We start from the raw sequence: 18,077 nt of genomic DNA, 5'->3' as shown, positions 1-18,077 counted from the left end.
CTTTTTCTGTGCAGTTTACAAACCAGTGAAACTGATAAGAATGTTTCTTGTTGAATGGTTCATCCAATACCAGAAAATAGCATGCTTAGAAGTGTTATTTATACAACATATTAAATGTACTTTTACTGCATTTTATAAATTTCCAATTTTCACAATAACTGATATTGTTCAAAGTCCCACCTTAGACATCCTGTGACTGTGATATAATCACAGGTTTCTTATGTTTGAATGGAAAATATCCCTTTTCTTTTTGTAGATATGAAAAATAACTTGAAAGCATGACTCATAAAAGCTCAAAGCCTAAATTTTGAATTAGAAATTCAACACGCAAGTTTTCAAATCTTACAGTCTTTAAGCCAATCTTGGGATTATTTTTTTAGGCTTAGCTCATTATTTTTGACATTATTTTTTTTGGAGATGATGATTCTGTAGGTGAATGTTGCAGGCTTGGCTGGTTTCACTGTGCTTGTTCAGCTTTGTGTGTGTGCGTGACAGTAGCTGAAGTAAAGGTTGTGGTGGTGACGTTTGTGTTACTATTGAACTTTTGATATTTCTTCATTGAGACATCGTATCTTTTTTAAAACAGATTTAAATTAAATTCTTAGGGTGTCTTTACCTGCAGAATATTCATACCGTCTTTTAGATTGTTCTGGGATTGGGAAGCACAGCCAAGGAGCAAATATTAACATATCTTTGAACCTTACGAACCTCCTGAGAAATGTTATAGCACTAACATTCAATATCCACCAAATTACTGAGAATTATATGACACCTATCAGTCACTTTGATGTTCATGGGACCTGAGCAGTCCGTATCTGACTCACCTCTTGCCTTGTGACTGGTGTACCCTTGTGCGAAGTGATTCTCTCTTCCGAGCCTTCCTTGCTTATTGAAGCACATCTCTTTCTTTTTCCTGAATATGTTTCCATGCCACTTTTATTCTCTCTCACAAAGCTGCTTCAGCCTATACTGTCTCATGTCTTGTGCCTGTTCTCCAGTTGATGACGATGCAACCCATGCTGGCCAGCGGAGCCCCATTGCTATGACTAGCTCCAGTCTCCTGGATTGTATGTTCCTGTCTTTTGTATTTGCAACCCTTTTGCACTCCGCTGGGATGACTCAGCTGGTTCCTTTTCCTTGTTGCCAGTGTTGTGTTACCAGCACCATAAATCAGCCCGCATGTTGCACATCCAGGTACCCCAAGATGAGTGCAGCACTGATCTCTTCTTGGTGATTTTGCTACCTGTCAGCTCTTTCTTGTTTGTGGTGTGACGCAAATTTTTCTTTAGCTTAAGCCAAAGCCACTAGTTCTGTAACATTTGCAGAAGGAGACAGTTTATTTATCCTAGGAAATACATGTCCCCACCCATGTGACATCGTAATTTTTTCTTTGGTGGAGAGACCGTTGGTAATAGAGTAGTGGGAGTCACAGAAGATCTTTTTAACCTACTTGAGATTTATTTAAATTTTCATATTTCATTTTGAGAACAATCCAGCTGATTAAAATCCATAATATTTTCAGTTACAAAAGTTTTGACAGCATAAATCTAGATTTTGCATTTTCTTATATCATTAAATTGTTCTACTCTATGCTAATGCTTAGTAAAGAGGGTTATTAGCACTGAGGGTGAACCTTAAAAGGGTTGGATGTTTGATTCATCTATGAAGCACCGACAAATTTGGATTAATTATTCAAATCTAACCCAAACCTCTCGAGTCTGCAAAATTGGGCTGGAAGCCTCAAGAGAACAGGTTAGCTTGTGGGATTTCCAGTGCTGCCTGCCTAGTTTTCTGATGAGTCTAGTAACCAGTAAAACCTTTTAAATGTACCACTTTTCTAAATTATGTGTGTATTTTAGATTCAGCATTGTCTGAACAATGCAGCTGGTGCTTAAGGTTTTCAGCATGTGTGAGAAGCATCACAGTTTTGCCTTTGTTTTGGGTACTGTGCATAGCACTTCCAGGGAATAGAGGGTTAGGAGATTAAAAAGGCAGAGAAGAGGCTGCTAAGATCACGGCCTTTTAAAAGTGATTTCCAGAACCACAACCACATTTCTTTCATTGCTAAGAGGTGTAAATTGCCCCAAATATTTTGTTGGGTTTGTTTGGGTTTTTTTGTGTTGGGGTGTGATTCTGCTGTGAAATGGTTACCTTTATTTAGCATGCCAAATAGCTTTGAGTTTCCTAAAGCTCACCATTTAAAACTGTGTACGTACTTAATATTTGATTCTAAATCTACTTTCAGTTAAGTCCCCTGATGATTAGATGTTCTAGGACAGTAAGAAATAGTCCTGTGTCTGGGCAGAAATATATAGCCTGTCAAGACAAAAATTATGCTCTGAGGGACAAGCACCATGTCTAGCTTTATATTTGCAGAGCAGCTAGCACAGCAGGGTCCCTATCTTGATTTGAGACCTCTAGGAACTACTCCAAGACAAATATCAAATGATAACTCACACCATTCTGCAAGAGGACTACAGATTTTCAAGGAACACCAGGGAGTTTTGATTTTATGACCCCAAGAGGAATAGCACAGAGTTTTCTCTATATATAATGGACAGGGATGCCTGGGCTTCCTAGCTCAGTGACAGGCCAGCAGGCAACTCTGACCTGTGTGTCTGACCTGTGATCAAAATTCCTCCAGCTTCTCAGGTACCAGCTTACTTCAGGTTCAGTGGCACTCTGTAGAAGGTAAGACATTCATCCCCTTTCTGGGATGCAGACAGAAAGCGTCACAGCTCATGGGTTTTGCAGTAAAAGGCAATTAATTATCACCTCGATGACCTCCTTTGCTATCAAATCACTACTCAAATGATTTTACTACTCTTTGTAATGTGGCCTGATCCTGACCATTTTGTCCATTGATTTTAGTGAAAGGCAATGAGAGCTCATCACATTAGAAAATCTTGTATTTTACAGTTGTGCCACCTGACTTCAGGGACCTGCTTTTATACACATATATGTATTTATATACTGTTCTTCTGCTCTCCCTGCATGTCATTTGGATAGTCAGGTGCTTAATGTCATCCAGTGAATATAAGGCTCAAAATGTATTGGTATGTTTTGACATATTTTGTGGCTGGACATCTGACTGAAACCTTCATTTAGTGCTGTAAAGCACTTCTGGAGATCAGAAAGAGGTTTATTTATTTTTTCATTTTCAAGAGAATAAATTATCCAGCCACCCCTCTGATTTAAAATATTCAGGTGGACATCACTCTGCTGATAATAACAGTAAAAGACGTTTTGTAAAGTACGAGTTTTTAGCCAGTAAAGGTTCACTGTGGTGATGAGACTTGGGACTGGGAGCAGCAGCTTCATGGATTCCCTTCCTTTGCCTTCTCTTCTTTCCGGAGAACAAAAACAAGAGCAGCAAAGCCTGGTGTAGCTGCCTTTCTCCCTTCCACTGGATTTCAGTGCTGTGTCCCAGGTCTGTGGAGCTCTACACACCCTAGAGATTGTTTTTGCTACAGCTGCTGCTCCTATCTTGCATGTCCCAAGGGCAGAAGATTCAGAAAGAAGGAGATGGCAGGAAGAACAGGACATTTTGTTTCTTCTCCTAAGCAGTCATTTTATCTCTTTAACCAATGAGCAAGACAACTCTTCCTTGCTGTCACAGACATTTTCCTTCTAGTGCCTTCCAAGAGTCCATAGCTTCCATAGTAATTCCTGCACCTTGCTCATCATGGTTTCAATCCCCACAGCTCCTAGTGACACACTTAGTGGCCACAGTAAGATCTGAGTTCCCTCTCTAGCTCCTTGAGTTGCAATGTTGAAGGGAAGGAAGAGAAAAGAAGCCATGGGAAGCCCAGGTAGGAAAGATGGGGATTCGGTCTCAAACTAAGGGAGGAGTAAGAGAACAGGGCAAGGTTGGATGCAGATGTCTGGTAGAGACAGAAAATGTTGAAAAAATAATGTTCTCCGAAAGGGATGGGAACCCACTCTTAATGATTCATTGCTATCAATGGTATTTTGTCTGTATTTGAAACTAAAACAAACAAGCAAGCAGAAAATCAAACAAACAAACAAAACACAGAAAACCCAACTAAACAAAACCCCACAAACATAGCAACAAAAGAAAGCCAACCAAAAATAAAGCAAAAAACCCCACCAAAAATCCTCCAAACCAGACAAACAACCCCCCCATAAAAAAAAACCCGCAACCAAACCTCCCCAAACAAACAAACAAATAAAAAAAACAAACAGCACAGGAAAAATACCCTAGACCTAAAACCATGTGTGTGTAGATTTCCTCATTAAAATTAAGAATGAGACAGTGCAGAGAATCCACATTTCTGTAGACTGGCAGGAGGGGTCTGATAATTTCAAGTGAGGGAATAAAGAAAAGCTATGCTGTCTCTGCTGTACTCATGCTCCATTTTTATTTTAATTACTGGTAAAATTAAAGAGAAATCAAAATTGATTACTCTTTTCCCATACTGAATTAGGGTATGGTGGCAACACCTCCACTTTTCAGTTCAGACAGAATTCTGATTTTTATATTTCCTGTTGTGCTTTAGGGTCTACTTTATGGGTTGGAAGGGTAGAGACATGCCCTATTGATTATTCTTTTCCTGAGTCATTTTGCCATGATGAAGGAGGAGGTTTTGGGTCCACATCTTCTTAGGCAATTAGCAGTTAAAGAATTAAGTTGTTCTTTAAGAAAGTTCAAGCACCTTATCTCCTCTTATCTAAGGAACAACCTTGACTCAAGTCCCAGCATGCCTTTTACTCTACAGGCCATGTTGTCCAGCATAACTTCTATTTTCCTTAGCTAAATTGTAGTGCCTGTCTGTTTTTCAGATTCTCTCAGCTCCTCCAGTTGCACGTGGTGGCTTTGCTAAGGCCTGGTTGGGAGGAGAGAGCTCTCTCCGTGGGGAATGTGCATTCTTCCTTCAAAGGTTTTCTCGGTTTGGGATTTAGGATTGGTTTGTTTGTTTTTTCCATGTTCTGTGTTTCTGAGTTGTGATAGTGGCCCTGCTAACAGCTGTCAACCCCCTCAAAGGAGAGACTGGCAGACCAACCAGAAAATAAACAAGATACGAAACGAAATTCAAAATGTGTTCAGAGAAACATGCTACTTCAAAGGCAAGCATAGAGGTCCCCCCGGATCTCATTACTCTAGTCAGTGGAGGGGAGGGGTAAGGGAGAGTGTGGAGTGGGAAGCAGTGTGTATCCTTGTCCAAAAACTACATCACAGCCCTTGAATAACAATCCACCCCCCATCTCTTTCCATGGATCAACAGATCCTGGTCTCCTTTCCATCTCAGCACCTCAATCACCTCAGAGGTGGGCTGGGTGGGCATACTGGGGAAAGATGCCTGCTCTCAGACACCCTTACGTGAATCCTCCTCCCAGTGCATTTCACATAGACAGCATTTATTGTAGTACCTCTTGCCAGTGCCATGTGGGCACACTGGAAACCTCACTCCAGGATGGGACCAGTATCCATGGCATGTTTGCTTTTTCATCTCTCCAGAGGTTGCCAGCCTGGGAGACAAGTGAAATCTGACTGTTGTTGTAGATATTGTGCCCTTTGGGGCATTTGGGAATTGGTTAATATTAGACCTGTCAAATTAGTTTTGGCTGGACTACTGTCCTGGGATCACAGCCTTTCTGTGAATTTCTTTAGCCAGTGAGCTTGAGGGTTCCCCTGCAAAAAGAGGTTATTGGAAAATTGCTTTTTAAAAACTCTGCTGACAAGAGTTTTGTATCTCGTCACTTCAGTCTGTTCAGCTAGTCTGTCTTCCATGACAGCTCAACAGAGAAGCAAGGGTAAGGCAAGCAGGTAATGGATCATCTCACAAAAATTGGCCCTGATTCTTCAGTTCCTGCTGAGGTAGACAACTTACAGTACACTGAGGTTATTTCACCCATGTGAGGACTATATGATGCAGGGATATGAGTTTTATATCATATATGAAGGAGGAAGACTTACAGAAAGATATGTGGTGCATGGATTATGAGCCAGCACTGCAGCATCTTCCCTTCCTTCTTTGCTGCTTGCCTAGTGTGTTATACAGAGGTGTCTGTGAGTAGCATAATGAAATGCTATTACAGGATGCCATGGAGAGGCAGAGGAATGGTGGCATTGTACACAGCTTTTCTTCACTGAGGGAGTGTTAATGGAGAGCCTCTGAGTTACTACGCACACAGCTGTGTGAGCTGGTAAGACCTGTGATGGTGCCAGGCGTGTTTGTGGTGCTCTGCACAGATTGTGTGGTGCTCTGCACAGATTGTGTGGTGCTGGGAAGGCAAGAGGATGAGAGCACAGAAAGGCTATGTGATCTCACATGCCTTGTGTGGAGTGGTGAGGTGTGATAACCCATCTGGTACGTTGGAGCCTGTCCTCGGAACTAGCAGGGAGATTGCGAGGCAATAAAGCACAGAGATGCAGAGTGTGAGAAGTACGCTGGATATCACACGCAGCACATAGTGTGATGCTGTATCATTGGAGAGAGAATACAGCAGAGCCAGCCCATGTTTCAAGGCTTCTAATAACACTCCCTTGACTTTGATCGTTTGCCACTTATTCTCCCCATACACAGGCAAGACCCACTGATCTGGGAAACTATTGCAGCTGTTGCTATAAGCCTCCAGAAGGATCTAAAAGCTAATTGCAACAGCCAAACCAGCTGTTAGAATAAGGACTGCATTCTCAGTCCTCAGATCCTGGCATGTCCCTATGGGATGGAGTTTCTTCTTCAGCTCTAGGAGGCTAAGGGGAAGCAGCTGGGTTTTTTGCTGAACCTCCACTAACTAGGCCAGAAGAGACTTTTCAGCCAATCAGGAGAATGAAAACGAAACAACAGCTGTCATTTCAGGCCAGAGCATGGAACTTTTTACAAGGGATGGGGATGATGTGTTCAGTCAATGCACGTTGCAGTTTGCATTTCTGTTTCTTTTAACTGTTTTATTTCTTGATGCAGTAGAGGCTAACTTGACTGAACTCCTGTGGGTCACCCTGTAGTTATCAACTGTGCCAAGAGAATGACATTTCAGGTCCCACCTTTCCTTGCCCTAAAAACTGGTAAAGATTTTCTGCCTTCTGCATCCCAGACTTGCTGTAGCAAGACCAGGGAAGAGCAGCTGTGGTGCACATGAGCAGGATAGTGAGGAGAAGCAAGATCTTACAGGGTAAGAGCAGTAATGGTAAGAAGTCTGCTGCCTAAAGTTGCTTTAAACCACTAGCTTTAAACCACTAGTATTTTTATTTAGTTCCTCCGAGGTGTGATAGCCTGGAAGTAATTTCCCCCATTTCAGCTGTTATGGAGGAAGGTTTTTCATCACAAGGCAGGGCAAGAATGGTGAGCTAAGGACAGTGAAAGACAGTGGCTTGTATAATCATCCTGGGGGGTGGGCACCTCTGAGAACTATGCAATCACTAGATACTAGATGCAGTAGCACACCTGGCTCTGCCACCTAGTTAATAAGCTCACGTGGACTCAGTTCTTGATAGAGGCACTGGAGTGTGTCTGCTCTGCAGTCCTGAGGTTGATCCACTTACTCAAATTATCCATTTTTTCCTTGTCCTGTAGGGCATCCCTGTTATCTTCCCTCCCTATTATCCAAGATAATAGAGAGCTGACTTGCAATAATGCAGTCACAATGGCTCCATAGTGTCTGAATGATTCGCATGTGATTGACATCGTGTGCCTGTCTGAAGCTTCCTGAAGAGCAATTCTCCATCAACACTTCTTTCATCCGTAGGCGTTAGGCAGAACAGGATCCTGTAGAGTAAGTCTGTTGAAGCCCAAGAAGAAATCTGTTTCCTTATGACAAACAGAAGGAGACGTAAATTATACAAATAGAGGGTCAATTCTTTATGCTTGTGTGACTTACTATAGATGTGGATCAAGGTCATAGGGACCTGGGGGGTATTTGTTTTCTGTCTATGGGTTTCCTCAGCTACCTGGAACTATAAGAGAGTGTAGATAAATAACAGAGGGAGCAACAAATATCTCAAGTGTTTTCGTGTCTGCCACCAGGCAGAAGCAGGTTACTCTAATGGAAATGGCAAAGCGGTTTAATCCCAAGGCCTCACGACTCCAGTGTGGTGGTTCTTTTTAACATATGGAGATTCTGGTCCATATCAGAGATTTGGCCTGTTTGTGCTTTTCTGAGTCAAGGTCTTCTTTATCATCATATTTCTAGCCCAACAAGGAGTTCTGGAAATCTCACAAAAAAAAAAAAACCAGTTTTCTAGCTTGGTTTTGCTAACTCAGTGAAGATGAGTGTAATTCTCTCTGTCATTCTAGTTTATCATCAGAGCTGAGGCTTGTGAAGTTCATCGGTAGAAATCACAGCCGACTGAGGTTCATCTCACCAGCATGATAACAGTGCCTTTGTGCTGTAGGTGGACTGATGTGGGAATGAGAGCAGGCTCTGCGTTCTTCTCCACACCTTGTTCAAAAGCAAAATCTGAGTTCTGTGAGTAGCATCAGTGTTGAAGTGGGGGAGCCTGAAACCCTTCATGGTTTGCAGAGCCTAAGGACTTTCAATCCATATTTTTGCTTTGACGTGGTATCCAGATAAATATGAGCAACAGTTCATGTAAATGGAGATTCCTAGTGAAGCTGAAAAAGCAGTGAAAGGCTCAGCCCCTCATCTGGAGTAAATCATAATGCTGACCCATGACACGGACTTATACAGGCAGACCTCGCAGTGTAAAATTTGTTATAAAATTGATATGCTTTTTATTCAGCAAACATTTTGTCACTGGATTTTTTTTCTGCAAGTAATGTTAACTTCGGGTCTTAAACCATTGGCCATTTTGAGGCATTATAGCTTTGACCATTCTTTTGCTTTATCAGAGTGTTTTGCAGCTCCTTATGTTTGTGGCATGGCACTTGCTGCCTAAGTAGCGTGCCATATGTGAGGGGATGGCAGAAACTTTAAAAAAAATAGTAAGTGAATTATGCACTTTCCAGAACTAATCTTCAGACACTTGATCTGTGCTAAAATGCATGAGGCTTTGGGGATTTGTGAACATTTTCATGAATAATAAGAGCTTCACAAATAACAGGAGAGTGAACTTACCGATCTTATTCCCAAATCTTTTATAAAGAAGAGATATGATTGGCTCTAGCTTTCAGAAGGAGTTTGGCGGCAGGTCAGTTTTTTTCTGATCAACAAAGAATAGGGCATATGGGAAAGGAAGATGAAGCACATTATTTGCAGGGCTCCTACATCCATGAGTATTCTTTGACTTTTATAGATTTTTCAGTAAATTAGCATAACTACATTATCCAAGATTTCTTGCAGTTGTTTTTCCTTCCAAAGTTGATGTGACTGAGAGAGAATGCGAATGCAACAGCTTAAAAAGAAGACGGGAGGAAATTATCATATTTAATATTGTTTATACAGAAACTGGCATACTTTATAGAGCATCATCTGATTAACTCATTTCCAGCCCTGCGGCGTGTGTGCGTCTATGACGGCAGGGAGGAGAAACGAGAGCTAGGCTGTGTTTTTTCCTGGCATGAGGAACTGTTGCCGTAACACTTGTGTGGCTGGCAGTGTGAGACATAATATTACCTAGAAGAAAACCTTTAAGTGTTGGATTAATTTCCCACCATCTGCATTCTATCTGTACTGGAAAGCTAGATCCAGAGAGAAAAACTGGGGAACAGATCAGAGTATCTGGCAATTAAATTTGGAGAAATGAAAAATGTTTTCAGGGACTCCTTACTAGTCAGCTGTTCAGTGGCTGTGAGGATTTAGTCAGCTGAGGAGCCAGTTTTGGAAAAGGTGCTTTTGCTTAAATGGCCTGAAAAGAATGGCAGAGAGGAACAGTACCTTATTGCAGAGGTGCTGCCAGTTGCAATTAGGGACAGGGTTGTTGGGTGCTGGCAGCTGAGAAAGGAATGCCGAGCTCTAAAAAAGCATACAAGGAAATTGAGCTAGAACTTATGACCAAATGGGATTTGCTCAAAAGGGCTAGTGTTGGGTTGCGATGAAACCTCACTGTGAAGCAGCCATAGATGTAGGGAGAGGAAATGGTAAATGGTAGCAGATCAGAATAAAAAGCACTGGAAGGAAGAGGGAGGAACAGAAGGAAAAGGTGAATTTCAGGCACCTGTCATTTCTTCTTTGGCTTGCATCACCAGTGAACCATGGAGAGCAAAAGCCTCAGGAGAGAAGATAAGTCACTGAATATTCACTGTAACTGCCTTGTGAAGAGCCCAGAAAAAGATGGCCCTGTCTAGGCTGCCACCCTTGCAGCCAAAGCACAAAAGGTCCTTCCCAACCTACAGTGTGACAGGGAGGCAGGGGGCTGAGTGAAGGTGGTGTAGCTGCTGGTATGAGCTCTGTCTTCTGTCATGTGCTTATGTTTGTGTTTTATTTTCATCTCTTCTAGGTAAGTGCATAAAGTGCTTATGAATGGTTCTAAGGCACTCTGGCAGATGCTATACTGGGATCTCTCTGGCTTCTCCAAACAGGAGGAAAACAGGACTCTCTGGAATGGTAACATCATAACCTGTGAAATAGATCTGTCAGTGATTACTAAGCAGTCCCCCCATATTTCTATCTGTAAATCTTTTACTTGCATTTAGTACTAACCCACAGTCATTCAGAAATACACCCGCCGTTGCCTCAGTCTGGGGCCACAGTCCTCAGTCCCAGGTGGCAACAGTCCCCTTGATGCCAAAGAGCAACTTGCATCCCATGACCTGCATCCTGGTGTCTTCCACCTTTTGCTCCTGTTGTTTCCAGTCCTTCTCCAGGCCTCCCCAGAGGATTAGTAGATACTTTCTAGAAGAACAGCTTAAATATCAGCCCAAAAGTATTGTGACCTTTGTTGCTCTTTTTGCCTTCATACACTGTTAGATATTTGGACACTGCAGAAATCCATACAGCCACATTTCATAGCTTACCTCATCAAGTGCAAGGAGCTCCCTGGACAAGGTTTTCTATATTTCTCTTCCTCTGGCTGACTTCTGATTCACCCAGTGGGGGATTGTTTTGAGAACACAGTGACAACCAAGCAAAAGAAAATTCAGAACAACACTTGGGGCAAAGCTCTTTGGCAGTGAGATGAATTGAGCTACTCAAGGGAAGTGCTGGGAATGCTATTGTTTGAGATGTTTAAAACTCTCTAGGTCAGAAATTGCAGGGAGCAGTCCTGTGCTTGGCAAATGGACATACTGGTGGAGGTGATGGGTCTTTCTCCTCTCTGACAGCTTTTATTTATTATTGTAATTTATTGTTTTATTAGCTTTGGATCGTTGACTTCACCTCCAGTTCAGTTTTGCTGTATATACTATACAGTCCATTATAAACATGGTACTAAATGATATGCTTTTGTGCTGATGTGGTGCTTGTTTGTTTCCCAGTGGAGCAAGGTGATATAAGCACATGCATTAAATATATTTATGACAAATTTCTCATCTATTACTTTTATTTAGAGTGGTTTTGAAGTATAGTAGATTATTCTGGAAAACAAACATCTTTCTGAAGGCAGACAGTAACCTTACTCTTTTATTTTTGTGTGTGTTTTTTTTTTAAATTTAATTTTATTTTTAGTTTTATAAAGACAGTTACAAAGCTGCAAGGGAAGAAAAGAGTTCACCACTTTGTTTCATATACAGTCCTATATACTCATCTCTGCTTGCTGGAAGAGATATCTCTCTTTTTTTTTTTTTTAAGAACTAGGGACAACACAACTGAAGATATGGGCCATGTCTGTTTTTCATTGTCCTGAGTTGGAACAGCTCCCATGAGCTGGGAGAGACTTTGGATCTACTCCATCAAATCTTTAATGCCTTATGGTCAGCAAAGCAATTCAGCATTCAAGAACATGGGTATCATTAAGCAAATTTTTGTATACAAAACCCCTCATCTCTAGTAAAGAAAGGGAAGGGAGGATGAGCATCTCCAGAGGGCAGGAAAAATTCTGTTGGAAGGGAAAGGAAACTATCATTTGATTTCTGTTCCCTAGAAAAATGGCAGATACATGTACCTATATATGTCACCTGAGAGCTGCAGGACTGTGGTCAAACCCTCATCCGTATTTTAGGGTAGCATGTGATTCCTGAAAATTTTGCTTACATTAGATAATAATGTCAAATAACAGAATAAATTTTCTCTTGGGGTTTGGTCCCTACCTTCTTGGCAAGTCTGCTGCTCCTTGTCCTGATTTAATTCAGGGGAATATTCTTGCCTCTGGATTTTTTATCTTCACGGGTGTCCATCATTTCTCTAAGATAATTAGCTTTTTGTCATCGTCCTAGCCTCACAGATGGGCTTCAGCAGGACTTAGCCCAGGTTTCAACTGGGCTTATCTGGCTTAGCCAGATAAAATGCAGCTACCGTGTCCTGCACTTGGACCATGTTTATGAACATACCATGAAACCGAAATTCATAGGGAAGAAATGGTTTTCATTATTTCTTCCCATAGAGCTAGATTACCCTTATTAATGGAATCCTATTAGAAATATCATTCTACTGGGAAATGAAAACCTTGAGCATCATTTCATGGGGGTTCAGTTTTTATTTTTGATTTTTTTCCTTTTTAGCTAGACCTTTTTCTGCTTGTGTGGTAGTCTTTCTGGATTGGTTTGCTGTTTTGCAACTCACTTCCCAAAAAACATCTATATACCAGGTTTTGGGGGAATCCTAGGGCCTGCAGAAAGCCCTTTATCCTCATCTGTAACCAACAGGAAGGTAGTTGGCATAATAGTATCCATACACAGTATAGTCACCTGATGTTATCTCTGATAGTGACCATTTTAGTGAACTGAGCTGACAACTGAAGTTCATGCATCCTGTTTCTTGTTTTGTTTTGTCCTTTTTCCCTTTCAAGTTCTGCACTGTACCATTCCAGATTGCATATCTTCTGGGCTCTTTAGTCTCTCACTGAGGCTAGAGCAGAGACCTGCCAGACTCTCCCAAATGCACTGGAAGGAACACCATTAGGTGGCCTAGTGGATGGTGATCCTTACAGCTAATGATGCTGTACCCTGCAAGCAAAGCAAACAGTAGGCAGGACTGTGACAAAACAGTACTGTGGACAGATTTTAATTGCCATGCTGAGAGATCAGAAAAGGAAGTCATGAAATAATTTGGAAAAATGTAAACATTTATATAGCATAGTAAGATCCTAAGGCTGCAGCCATGTCTGAAAATTCCTACAAATTTGGTTACAAAAAGCATAAGAGCATTCGGGCTACTGAGCCTTCCCTCTTCATTCCCTTGTTTCCCATATTGTCCACCAATTCATTTGCTTCTCTCTTTCTTTTCTGGCATTCTTTCACATTCTGTTCTTTTACTGATCTTCTGTCTTGATTGCTAAGTTATTCCTCTCTGTCTAACATACTTCTTTTGTGTGTTTGCAGTTTTTCTTGATTTATAATAAAGCTGATGCCTGATTGTCTTTGAAAGTGGATTCTACCTGGGTTATTTATCAGCTATGTAGATTGCGTTTCCTTAATCTTGTTAGCTATGTGGTATATAAAGACATATTGCATGCAGTCAGTGGATAATTCAGTTACAAAATATGCTGCATAGAATTTCCATTTCTAGTCTGCTGTTCTGGGAAATGATGTGAAAAAATTCATCCTGATCCAGTCACTTTTGCAGTTGCTCTTTTCTCTCTAGAGTGTTTGGCCCTCTTCTCCCCATGTTGCTTTCTGGTTCTTAGTGCTCTTCTTCCGTGGATCAGTGTAGTTGAATCTACTGTGCTGTAGTTTTGGTTGCGTGGATCTTCCTAAGTGATTAAGCTGAGTGCAGTGTTCCTGAGAATGAAGAACCCCATGCATTGGCACAAAGCATCCAAACACTCCTTGCCCAGTGCAGTATGCTCTGTTTTACCCTAAATTTAGCAGCAAGGGCCATCTTTTAACACCTCTGAATTGAATATCATTTGACAGCTAAAATCAAACTGGATCCTTAAGACCTGCAAATTGTCATGTGAACCTGGTATGGATTTGCTTAGGCTTTAATACACTGAATCATTAAGCTCCCAGATCAGATCAGGCAGAGAGCACAGGAGGAAAGAAGAAAATGTTTTGGCCTTCTTTTTACATAGCAGTCAGTTTTGTCCACCGCTGTCAACATTACCAATATAATGGGATCAACATCGGTCAGAAAGAATCTGGACTGTGGCACAACATCAGACCTCTTATGGGCCCCTGGAGATCGAGATGTTTTGAAATGCTGGCAAGTCTCATCTGACAATGACATGCTGTCTTTAAAGTGCCTGTCTGCCTCGGTTTATGTCAGCTGGTGGAACAAATCCAGTCAGCAGCTCTCTCTTGGTCCTGTCCTTTCATCTGGCTATAAAACAACTGTGGAAGTCTCCAAATGTGCACCATGGTGCTGTTCAAGTAAAGGGGAAAAGGAACCAGAGGACAAGAGGACCTTTGATAGATGCTAAATTGAGGAGGGGAGGGGACGGTCCTTCATGTCTCCTGGGCATGGATCCAGGTGAACGTGCGTAGGTGGAGCAAAATGTAAATGTATCTGTGCGGGCAGTGCAATGATCTGGATCTGAGATGATTTGGAGGAGGTGTGTTAGAGTAGTTAAATGCAGGACATTTATTTGCTGGGAGCTGACTTTGATCTTGGAACAGGACTTCTATGTGAGATGAGTTCTGCTAGGTCTTGGTCTGTTTCCAGTTGAATGATTCTTGCATGCAGAGATGGATTAGACTGGAGTTAAGTCTGCATTGCAAGAGAGTGTCAGCCTGGGTCTTCTCTTTGGGGTGCATTTTCCTGGGATTCAAACTGTGTCAGACAGCAAAACTGGGAAGCAGTGTAAAGAATTTGTGAACAAACCTAGAAACTGAGGGTAATGTATATCCCCCCACTGTATGGGGACAGTATCTGCTTTTTGACTTGCAAGCCCAAGTTCCTCTCAGGAATTTATTTCTTATAGTCTTGCATCCCCTGCTTTCTTTGGCATATGTCCTTACACTGGTTTTCTACCACTGGAAGAAGTGGCATCTCTTCCCACAAAAGGTCCTATTTCACAAAAGTGCCTTCTACACTAGGCATCTTGTATCTTGTGGTATATACAGAACTTTCTGTTCATGGATACTGTATATGCCTCTGTTAAGTGTTCAGATAGCAACACAGATCTCTAAGGCTATTTCTGGGAAACCTGTGAAATTTTCTAATACTCCTCTGACCTACATATAATGGCTGTAACATGTGCCACACAAACTGCATTTACATGGGTGACATTTAGGCTGAATGGAAAAGCTGCCTACCCATTCATAAATTTGTTTCCCCAGCACTTTCCTGCCTGCCTGGCTCACCTGACTGCTCACTTTCTCTCTCATTGCCTGCCCTTTAGACACTGCTGGAACAGCATTGCACAGGATATCAGTTCTGGCTGCCCATGTTGTGGCCATCCCTGCCTTTGTTTTACTGTTGAAGCCAGATATGCTGCACAGCATCCTATAACTGATGAGATTCTCTTTGCTGAGAGGTCAGGCTGTTGGAAGCACCCACTCTTCTCTGACCTGAGTCCTGTAAATCTTTGTGCCCCACACAGTACCACCAGTGAGGACTCACAGCAAGGTCATTCTGTGCTTGCATTGTCCTCCAGGGAGATCCACATGCGGCAGAGTTAATTACACTAACAGCCACAGAAATTATATTGGCCCACCACTGGCCTAGTGAGATGAATATCTCCCTTTTTTCTCACAGGGGGATGTTAATGGTATTTTTATTAACTGGTGACCTGTTGACTGCTATTAGAATATAGATTGTATGCATAAACCAGGTCAGGGTACTGAAGATATGATTATAGAGCAATTACTGTGTCAGCCAGTGTGGCTTCTAATCAGAGCTGGCAAAGAGTCTTTGGAAGCCTGGAAACTGGTTTTGGAGTCCAACAAGAAGAAACAGCTTTGGATGAAAGTCTGTATTGTGCCTTTACATCTTCCCAGAATTAAATGTCTGATTTTCTACGATTAGGGTGGGCAGTCAAGTCAGAAAGAAGTCTTAAGAAGGATAGCTTTTAGTGGAATACAACTGATTAGGGGAGTTCAAAGTTTGAAAACTTTTTTTCCCTTTTCTTTTTTATTATATGGTTTATGTTTATTTCACTGAGCTGGCTGAGGATGCTAATTCTGCTCTTGCCCTTTAAAATGAACTGCAAGGTCATACAGCTGAGTGTCTGGAATGTCAGTAAAATGATTACACTAATACATGGATTTCTTTTGATGAGAGCCATAGCTACAGAACCATATTTAGAATTGTTCCACATTTGTCAGAATTATTAAAGGGAAAAAGGAATGATAAAACCAAGAGCTGGCATGTTAGATGTGAAACCAGGGGCTGGCTTTCTCTTAGGAGCAGCTGTTCATTTGGAGGTTGAATTGAATACCCTGATTCCCAAAGACTAGATTTGTTTCACTAATAGCAGTACTGATCCTAATGAAATGATTGGAAAAGACGGAGAAACCGCTTCACACGGATGAGAGCTCAAGGTTCACATGTGGCTCAGTCGGTACTTGTAGCCACATTTATATTATCTACATTTATGGACTAGACAACAAATACTGTTGAGCTCACTAGCACACCTGCCAAATACACTTGTATTTGATGTTTTGCTGGGGTGGACACTGGCTTTACTGGAGGGTAGGACACAGGACTATTTACATGTTTATCCTCTTCCTCCAAAAAAAAGATTATCTGAGATCTGAAAAACTAAGTAATCTTGTGGTAATCTAAGGCAGAAGCTGGTAGTGTAAATTTGGTTCTCTGGTTTATGAAAAGAACATACCTGCTGAGATTCAGGAGGAAACAAAGTGCTTATAGATTTCACTTGATGATTAATATCTAATATGTAGCTTAGAGAATAAATTATCTTCTGTCCATTTTGAACCCGGAATTCAGCTTAAATACAAAAATAAAATTTGAATTATAAGTGTAACTAGGCTCTCTGTACTGATAGAGTTCAGTTGCAAGCAGAATCTTGAGGGAGGAGGCATGTTTGTATTTTTTCCATCACATTTTGAATTCTCTCTCCAGTTGCTATTGTTGGCCTATGTGGTAAGTAAGTTTTGAGTATTCTTGAAAATTCATCCATTGATCTTTTGAGATCTTCTTGTATTGTGTCTGCTTTTTAACATGCGAATGAAAAAGGCGTATTCTGAGGGGGACAGCAAGAGAGGGAAGGGAAGAACAAGAGATTAATGTGCTTCCCGAACCAAACCTTTTGCAAGACTAAAGAGAAAAGTGACCATTCCCTGCCAATGTGTGGTTCAGTCCACCACACAATGATGGCAAGTCTTGTCCTACCTTTTAGTTTTTTAACCTTAAATCTTATTTTCTATTGTCTCATGTTTCCATGAGAATGTTTACTTCTAATAAAAAAAAAAAGGTAAAGAGACATTTCTTATCGCTGTTTGGGGGAAGAAAAATTTATTATATGAAACACAAAACATCAGGAATCAGAATGGCACTGAAAAACACTATACATTATTATTTCAGGAGTTGTGATTTTTAAGCTGATATGACAATTCTTTGGGTTTTACTTATTATCTTTGAATACCGAGAGATGCTACTAAGGCAAATTTTCTTTCTTAAACAGTCTTTCTCTGACTAACTTCCAGCAGTCTGGCATCTTATTTAACACTCTGTGTGTCAGAAATTCCCATTTTAGAGATGACTCTGTTTCCATCAAAGCTGCAGCCGTACTTCACAATTTCACTTATTAACAGCCTACTGAGATAATTGGGTCTGCCCAGCTCATTAAAAATAAAATATTGATGTTTTCTTAGGTTGGATGTAATTATCTTGCCCCCACAGGGAACAGGCAGCATAAAGGAGGGACGGTGTGGTTTAATGCACATCCTGCTATGCACCTGCTTGCTGCTCTGCGGTGAAGGAAATTAGGGATATCTGGTGCAGTTACAATGGATGAAGGTGGCAATGCAGAAGAAAAGATTTCCTTTCAAGCCTGGACAGCACAGATTGAATTAATTTCTTTTTTTCTCTCCCCCCCCTTCTTTTTTTTTCTTTACTTTTTTTTTTTAAACTGGGTCCAACAGGAATGTGTCGCAATGCTTCTCTGTGGTGTACTTTACTAAGCTATAATATACTCTGTAGTATACAATTGCAAA

The 18,077-nt window shown here is 41.2% G+C and overlaps 1 protein-coding gene across 3 annotated transcripts in view; it reads left to right on the top strand.

Annotated features, from left to right (window-relative positions):
- LSAMP (limbic system associated membrane protein) overlaps window positions 1–18,077 on the top strand; it is a 1,000,415-nt gene that overhangs the window by 463,725 nt on the left and 518,613 nt on the right. Inside the window, exon 1 of one of the 3 annotated variants that reach the window (XM_018074660.2) lies at window positions 10,381–10,467. The exons of the other annotated variants lie outside the window; for them this stretch is intronic. Coding sequence (XP_017930149.1) covers window positions 10,407–10,467 — 61 coding nt within the window. The 5' untranslated portion in view covers window positions 10,381–10,406. Of the gene's footprint in view, window positions 1–10,380; window positions 10,468–18,077 lie in introns of those variants that run through there. 3 annotated transcript variants of the gene reach the window in all.

The sequence above is a fragment of the Manacus vitellinus genome, unplaced genomic scaffold (genome assembly GCF_001715985.3).
Source record: "Manacus vitellinus isolate BGI_N305 unplaced genomic scaffold, ASM171598v3 scaffold_28_pilon, whole genome shotgun sequence".
Classification (NCBI taxonomy): Eukaryota; Metazoa; Chordata; class Aves; order Passeriformes; family Pipridae; genus Manacus; species Manacus vitellinus.
Note: the sequence above shows the minus strand (reverse complement) of the source record. Positions and strands in the feature narration are given on the sequence as shown.